Source organism: Limulus polyphemus, unplaced genomic scaffold, assembly GCF_000517525.1.
Source record: "Limulus polyphemus unplaced genomic scaffold, Limulus_polyphemus-2.1.2 Scaffold578, whole genome shotgun sequence".
NCBI lineage: Eukaryota > Metazoa > Arthropoda > Merostomata > Xiphosura > Limulidae > Limulus > Limulus polyphemus.
In genome coordinates, this window is record NW_013666188.1 from 396,204 (window position 1) to 405,095 (window position 8,892).

General features: G+C 30.7%; 1 protein-coding gene across 1 annotated transcript in view; it reads left to right on the forward strand.

The window, feature by feature from the left end:
• Positions 1 to 8,892, forward strand: part of LOC106459227 (ribosomal protein S6 kinase beta-1-like) — a 79,224-nt gene that overhangs the window by 54,766 nt on the left and 15,566 nt on the right. Inside the window, exons 10-14 of the mRNA XM_013918829.2 lie at positions 1,559 to 1,600; positions 2,005 to 2,070; positions 3,532 to 3,672; positions 4,037 to 4,144; positions 6,364 to 6,464. Coding sequence (XP_013774283.1) covers positions 1,559 to 1,600; positions 2,005 to 2,070; positions 3,532 to 3,672; positions 4,037 to 4,144; positions 6,364 to 6,464 — 458 coding nt within the window. The remainder of the gene's footprint in view (positions 1 to 1,558; positions 1,601 to 2,004; positions 2,071 to 3,531; positions 3,673 to 4,036; positions 4,145 to 6,363; positions 6,465 to 8,892) is intronic.

The following is an 8,892-nucleotide window of genomic DNA, read 5'->3' on the forward strand; positions in this document are numbered from 1 at the left end:
GAGAGAGAGAGAGAGAGAGACACACTATAAATTTTAAACCTGCTTTGTTTATTATATTATGTTTATAGATAAATTTTCGCATTTCTTTTCTTTGCTCATTCAAGCAGTTATTTTAGGCTGTGAAGGTCTAATGTAACCACATTCTGAGACAGCAATCTTATTTGTGAAACGAAACTTGATAAGGTCAAATGCAAAATGATCTAACTAAGCCTACCTCGTTCTGTTCCATGAAAATCACTTGCAATCATAATTCAAGTGAAGTACAAAATGAAAAATAAAGTTTAAAAAAAAAAACAGGGCTTGTGATTGTGGAATAAACTTCACAAACATTTTTTTCTTATAGCAACATATTACTAAGCTAAGCTTTTATTACTATGTTCCAATCTCCGTGTTAATCTCTACTGATTGGGAACTCGTATTATCTTATACAGTTGAAAAGAAAAGAAAAAAAAAGTTTTTATTACATGTGCAGATCAATTACCCATGACTTCTCAAAGCTGAAATATAGGCAGTTACATCACACCATTACAACTGAAGTTGAAAAACTGAGATTGGCTAAGTTTGATTGAAGCTACAAGTTCAAATTAGTACTATTTTGTTCAAAAATATTTTGACTTTCCTTTTAAGGAGTTACAAATACCATATTATGCCCAGACAAAATTCAGGAAATTTCCAAACACCAATGCTTTTGTTTGGAACATGTTCAAAGCAACCCAAGGTCAATTTTTTATGTACAAAATTCCATAAATGAAAATTTTTATTGAATAATTTTAAATTGTAAAGTGTGTGTGTGTGTGTGTGTGTATCTTAAATATGTAGTACAGTGACTACCAATTTATTTTCTACACTTTTTTTAATTCTTTGGTACAGTTTGCCTATGATATGGGGATATACTCATCAGGGCATGATAGAATTAAATAATTAAAAACTTTGTAATTCATAAGTGAATATTAATTTAGAGAATTGAAAGCTATTAAATTCTTCAGTAAATACCACTTTAAACAATGAGAAACTGTTATTCTTAATTGAATATCAATTTAAAGAATTAGAACTTGTAACTGTTTAGTAAATACCAATCTATAGAATTTGTAGCTATTAAATATAAATACAGATTTAAGGAATTAAAAACATGTTTTAGGATATCAAAAACACTAGGACTTGTGCACGGAGCTGAAACACTTAACATATAAAGATTTGGAAACTTCTTTGTGTGTTAATTCATATTAACCTACTTTTAAGCTGTAATAAAGTTAGTGTATTTTAGCTCTGGAAATTTATATTGATTATGATTGGCTGTGTTTGGAAATGTTTTTACAATTCATATAATGGTATGTAAGATAGCTGAAAGAAAATGGAACTTAATTAGCAGATGAAAATGTTACTTAATGAGTATGTGGATTAACCATAAACATTTAACTGAAGCATATTATTGACTCATAAGTCGTTTCATTGATTTCTTACATGGCAGAAAATTTATCAAATTTATCAAAATGTTTAACAAATTAAAGAATAAGATAAGTAAAAAAACAAATACACTAAACATGTTCTTGTCTTATAGCCTCCATTTACTGCAGAAAACAGAAAGAAGACAATAGAAAAGGTAAGAACATTTATCATCAGTGATCCACTCAGAAATAGTTGTGTAGTAAAAGGAAGTAAACCCTTACATAGAAAATAATATATTAATGTTACATCATTTATCAAAATATTATTTCTTAAGAACTGATTCTTCTTCACAGTTTCTAAATCCTTTTTTCAGTATGCTATATAACCTGTATGGATTTTAAAACTTAAGCTCTTAAACATGTATGAACAGTCAAAATTGGTACTGTTAATTGGTACTTTTTTTTTAGATCTGCTTATTTATAATGTCCTTTGTCCTTAAACAAAAATTACTGACAAAACAAACAATGACTAGATGTTATTGTATATGTTGAAAATCTTTGTTAAATATGTATTTTTCTTTTAGTAAATTAGAGTCTCGGATATTTACTCTTATTACAGATATTGAAATGTAAATTAAATCTTCCACCCTATTTGACTCCTGATGCACGGGACCTAATCAGAAAAGTAAGTATTAGTGTTACGTCTAACCTGAACATTGGTGTTATGCCTCTAGCACAAGGATCAGTGTTATACCTATGACACAAAGTTCAAGGTTGTGCCTTAAAATAAGGATGAGAATTGTTTTTAAAAGTAAATCATTGTTACACCTATGACACAAAGTTCAAGGTTGTGCCTTAAAATAAGGATGAGGATTGTTTTTAAATGTAAATCAGTGTTATACCTCTAACCCAATATAAGGTTGTGTGTTTAATGTGAGAATTAATTACATGTTTAGGTAAGGATCAGTGTTTTGTGACTAACAATGATTTCAGGAGTGTGATTGTTGCATGAGGAATAGGGCTATGTTTTAACCATTTTTTATGCAAAAGGGTGATGCTAATTCACACTTACAATTAAGTTTTAATAAATAAATAAATGTAACTATAACTCTTTTCCAACAATTTTAAATTTTATTTTGTAGAATTGATATTTTAACATTATGTAATGTTTTTTTATTTCATTAAAAAAAATTGAAGAAAATGCTCAAGCACTAAGTCTTAGGGCTTAAAAAACTAAATATTGGGTTTCCATACGTGTGATGGGCACAGCAAAGATAGCCCATTCTGTAACTTTGTGCTTAACAACAAGCCAACAGTATACCAAGTTTTATGTATTTTGGTTAAGTATTTTCACTGTCAGAACATGAAAGACCAGTAGCATGTTTTTGGCATTCCCAAAGTCCCCCCCCCCCAAAAAAAGGGGTTAAATAAAATTTGGGGTTGTAACTTTTGCACAATAATCATGGTTATATTTTAAAACAAGGAACATTATTATGCTTCTAAGACAAGGTTCAGGGTCATGTTCTTAGCACAAGGATCAGAGTTACAGTTCAGATGACAAACAGTGTTATGTTCATAACACAATTATTAATGTTATACCTCAAACACAATGATCAGGGTTGTTCCTTTAACACAAGAATAATCTTTATTTACCTAATACGAAGTTCAGTGTTATCTTTGTATTTTATCTTCTTAACCAAAGCTTGATGTTTTATCTTTTTATGTGTAATGATGTAGTAAGACTATCCTCTATCTTGCAAATTTTAAAACTGTAAGTGATTTAACAGACAGGAATAAATTAACGTTTTAGAAAGTAGTGTTTATAATAGATTGTTTTTATATTATCAGATTATCTTGGCCAGAAAAAAAAATTGTATAGGTCAAAAATAGAAATTAAATTAAATATATAATATTCAGATATTTTCTTATTGTGTCTAGCTTATTATTTCATCCATGGTGTTTTAGAAAAAGTATAATTTTTTTTTTGTGTTGTTTCTGTTGGGTCTTCCATCCACTAATAATGTCATAATTGAAATATGTAAGCTAATTGCTGAACTGTAACAGATAATAATATAAGGCTGAAACATTGGTTGATATTCATATTGTCAATGTAATGTGTTTAAAAACTGAAATATCTTGAATTCAGTTGTTGAAGAGACAGGTGTCACAGAGGTTAGGAAGTGGATATGAAGATGCTGAAGCCATCAAGATTCATCCTTTCTTTAAGCATGTCAGCTGGGATGATGTCCTTGCCAGGAGGGTAGACCCTCCAATAAAACCTCAGCTTGTAAGATGGCTTCTGTTGAATATTGGAAAAATGTAAACATTGTAGTTTTAAGGTCATGTATTTTAAGCAGTACAATATTGAGCTATTGTGTGTTTTAAGCATTGTAATATTGAACTGATATATTTTAAACATTATGATCTTTTTAGAAGATATAATTGTTCAGTTTAATGTTGAAAATTTGTATTAATACTTGGTCAGAAAAAGCATTAGAGGTGTAAACAGTTTAATACTGAACAAGCACAATGTAAAAATGTATACAAATTCTCAGACAGTTTTGCTTGTTACATAGAAATCCAACTTCTAATGGTGCAAAATGAGTTTACTATTCTATCAGATCATAGTCTGAATTATTATTTAATTACAGACAAGTGAGGATGATGTTTCTCAATTTGACACAAAGTTTACAAAGCAGACACCGTTCGACAGTCCTGATGATACACAACTCAGTGAAAGTGCCAACCAGGTGTTTCTCGTAAGTTGACACTGATTAGTGGCTAGAAAAACTAAGAGATTTCCAAACTTTGTATTGTAAATATTTTGCACATAAGGAACAATACATATACAGATAATTGATAGATTAGCTAGTTATACAAACAATAGTGTTCGAGTTAACTTGCTGAATCAGTGCTGTTTGGACAAGTTTGTTTATTAACCATTTTAGATTGGATTGTTTGTTATGACAAAATGATATAATTTGTTACATTAACGATATTTAGTTTATTACATATTTCAAAATTATTCATTTTGTTATATTTACAATGTTTAAAATAATTTATGTTAGCAACATTTAGATTAATATTTGTTACGAGGTACACCTTTGCTGGCAAAGTATGATTATAAACAGTTATGTTTGTGATAAAACAGTAGAATTAGGCTTATTGTATTTGTAAACACTATATTTTTTATTCAGTCTCTTCTGAGAATAACAGTATTTCAACCACACTGTGTTTGCCATATCCATTGCTGATGACACATTTTGCTCAATACTAGAATTCATCAAGTATTATTATTTATTATAATCATGTTTTGCCAGCAGAAGCATTCATACCACAACAATTGTTAACATAACAAATGACTTAATAAATAATGTTCTGACCACTACTATATTTGATGCAACCCAACCTGCATGATGATCTCTGTTATTGAGTGAAACTCATCAACAATGGATATAGTGGACATACTACAGTTCAAATACTATTACACACATTTCTCCTAGTAACAACTCTAAGGGACCTAATAAAGTATGTAGTGTTTAAAAATACAATAAACAGAATACTGTTGTCTTATGACAAATATAACTGATGATATTTATATTAATTATATTAACAATGTTTAAGCTAGTTTCTTATATCAAAAATGTTTATACAGGATCCTGATTTTGATATTGCAAAAAATTAAAATAATGTTGTTGGCAGTTTGAAGTTATGCATCATAAAATTGTTAAGCATGTAGTGATTATGCAGAGAAACAATAATAATGCATTAAACAGCAAACATTTAAAATTATGCAACCGTAACACTTATTTTTTTAAGAAATAAGAACAAAATACACTTTTTTTAGACTTTAGAAGTTTTTCGTCAGGCAATTAATCAGACTGTTTGTCCAACAGACACCATTTGTCAAACAATAAGAAACAAACTGTAGCTAAGTGAAAAGTTATAAATAACTCTGGTAATACTGATGTAGACTTGACTTTATCGAGTCTAGAAATTCAGACTATGATTATAAGGTCAACCACTGATTATACAACTGTATGTAAATTATGCAGAGAGACCTGCATTTTCAGTTTTTATTTTAACTTGTCCTAGAAATTTATTAGTGTTTATTACTACAACAATAAAAACAGGTGAAAATTGGTGCAAAAAAACTACTAATAATTTTCCTGGGTAAATATTGGGTTTATTTGGTGGATAGAAGGACAAGAAAGAAGTATTCAGTAGATTAATGCTTTGATGAATGGAATTCAATGTGGTTTGCTGCAGTACTAAAACATAATTCAACACACAATGCCACCTCTGAGTTTAAGAAAACAATACATCTCTAATCCCCAAATAATACTTTTCATTTGAATAAATAGCTTTCTGTTATAGACTTAGAACCATTAGCCTATAGCTATTTACATTTAGGCCTAATATTTTAAAATGTTTACTTTGCAGTTGTAAATGTGTATGTCACAACTCATGTGGTTGGTGTGAGATTCATTAATATGTTGAGATGCACGTGCACTTCAGAGCTTGTGTGCATACCTGTTTGTTTATTGTGTATTTCTTTTACTTCTAGATACACAACTTACTTCAACCTGCAGCTTGGCATATAAACACAGACTAATGTCTTATCTTTATACATATATCTAATGCAATGTATTGTACTGAATGATAAAAAGTAGGGTGAAAATTGGAAAAAGAATGAACAGTATATTTTGTAAAATTCAGGATTTGTTTGATAAATATTGGTTTAAATTGAAAATGCATGTCCTGGATTATGCATCAAATGACACAGCCTAGTTATCACATTAAACTTGGGGTCTTGTATATACTAGTAGACTAGTTTTATCAATACTGTTGAGGTTACTATGCAACATTGAGTCTAGTTTGTTTATATTATAAATACATAGTTTGTTATATTAACACCGTTTTAATTAGTTTGTTTTAACAGTGATTAGATTAATTTGTGTTTTATTTTTCTTCCTAGGGTTTTACTTATGTAGCACCATCAATCTTAGAAGAGATACATAGGCCAGCTGTCGTTAAAGCTCGCTCTCCAAGAAAACATAGTTCTCGATTACCATTTAGGTAATATAATTTTTATCAAAAAAATTAAAATAGTTGTATGTGGAGTGCTTATTTTGCCAACAGTAACTGTGAAGTAAATAGACTGTACTTTTTATGTATTAGAATTTTCAAGTTACGTTTTACTTGTTATGTGACAGTGCTCTGGAGAGCATGGTCATTTGTGTGAGAGTACTCCAGACAAAGTATGTGTTTGTGTGAGGGTACTCTGGAGAGTGTTTATTTGTAGGAGAGTGTTCTAGGAAAGCTGTCTCTGCAAGGATGCTCCATAGACCATATTTATTTGTGTGAGGGTATTCAGGAAAAATATTAATGTAAGGAAGTTCTGAGAAAATGTTAATTTGCATGAGGATACTCCAGGCAAAGTGTCTGTATGAGAATGATCCAGGGGTCATGTTAATTTGCGTAAAGGAACCCAAGGGAAAGTATCTGTTTGTATAAGGGTGTCCTAGAACACATGAGGATACTCTGGAAGAATCCACTTGTGTGAAGGTGCTGCAGGAGGAAGAAGTGAATTTTCTAGAAAATTGTGGAAAGTGTTCTGCAGTTTTATTTTTTTTTAATTTGGATTTCTGCTTGAATATTGAATGTTGCTAGTAATAAATAATGTCAGTGTTAGACATCTATTTAGTACAGGCCCAGCATGGCCAGGTGGTTAGGCCGCTCGACTCGCAATCTGCAGGTCGCGGGTTCGAATCCCCGTCACACCGAACATGTTCGCCCTTTCAGCTGTGGGGGTGTTATAATGTGATAGTCAATCCCACTATTCATTGGTAAAAGAGTAGCCCAAGAGTTGGCGGTGGGTGGTGATGACTAGCTGCCTTCCCTCTAGTCTTACACTGCTAAATTAGCCCTCATGTAGCTTTGCACGAAATTAAAAAAACAAACAAACTATTTAGTACATCTTTGTTGAGGAACTTTGCTTTGTATAAAAGTACAAGGCATGAGTATAATAGTAAGATTTATATTTTTCTAAATTGCTATGTGGTTTAAGGCACTTTTTAGTATTTTCGAATAACTGTATCAAAAATAAATGGTTTAAATCACTAACAGTCACTTCACAAATTCTTGAATCATTATTCTCTGCAGTGATATTCTAAGCTGTTGTTTTCACTGACCCTGTCCTTATTTTTTCTTTTCTTAATTTTTGCCGATTTCAGTCCTGTTAATGCTTGCAGCTTTCAGTTTTTTTTTTTGTTCTTCATTCTCAATCCACACTGTCATTTTGCAGAAGTTGTGGGAATATAGTACATAGTAACAAGCTTAATTGTTTGGTGCAATGTGAGGTTATTGTATTTTAATGTTACTGAATGCTTTCCTCTTATGTTTTGATTTATTTCCAGGTTTGGACAAAGTGATTAGTGTTTCAGACTGTAAATCTGTGGTTCCATGTATTAAACCCTTTTTAAAAAAAACAACAAAAAACATTATGCTTTGCCTTTTGGGTCCATGGGTGCATTATAAGAGTGACAGTCAAATTTTCCCCGTAGTAGCACAGCTGTATGTCTGTGGACTTACAACTCTAGAATTTGGGTTTTGATACCCATGGTGGATAAAGCACAGATAGCCCATTGTGTTGCTTTATGCTAAACTTCAAACAAACAAAAATAGTCGAATTCTACTATTTGATCTTCAGCCTGACAAGAGTAACCCAAGAGTAGGCAATGATTTATGCCTTTCCTATAGTTTCTCATTTCAAAATTAGGGAAAGCACAGATTGAACTCAAGTAGCTTTGCACAAAAATTCAATATACAAACTTCTCAGGTTCAAGTAGGAGCTCACAGTTTACTTAATTTTAAAAACATCATTAGTTTATGATGAAATGATTTGTAATACAAGTCATATTTTTCAAATTAAATTAGTCCTCCATTGTTACTATTAATTGAAAACAGGACAGATGCAACGTTTTCAGAACAACATTTTTCATACTTGTCATGAAAGATTAAATTAAAACAATTTTGTTCACAATTCTATGGACAATTTAGTGCAAATATAAGTGATTGCTCTAAACAATAAGTAATGTAATTAGTAAAAATAAAAGTATTTTCTACAAATTATCTACTTGTAAATGGTAGTAAAACTGTTGTAACAATTATTTACCCTTATATACACACAACTATATACCCCCTGATTCCTGTTTATGATGATAAAGTCTCTGAAGGGATTTAAATACCTATGGTGATTGGCCATTTGCCTTTTCCATAATTAGTAAGTGTATATCTTTATTTAAGTAAGATTTTTCTAAATTTTTGTGTAGGTGTTCTGCATATAATTTGTGACATTTTTGGAAGCCAGCCAAATGAAGGTTCTAGCTTAGACAAAAGTTACTAACTTCAAGGGTTAAGACTTGTACCTGGTTGACATTGATTTTGTGTCATGCCTTCCTGGAGTGATGTCATATTAGTTTTTATGGGTGATACTGAGGCTTGG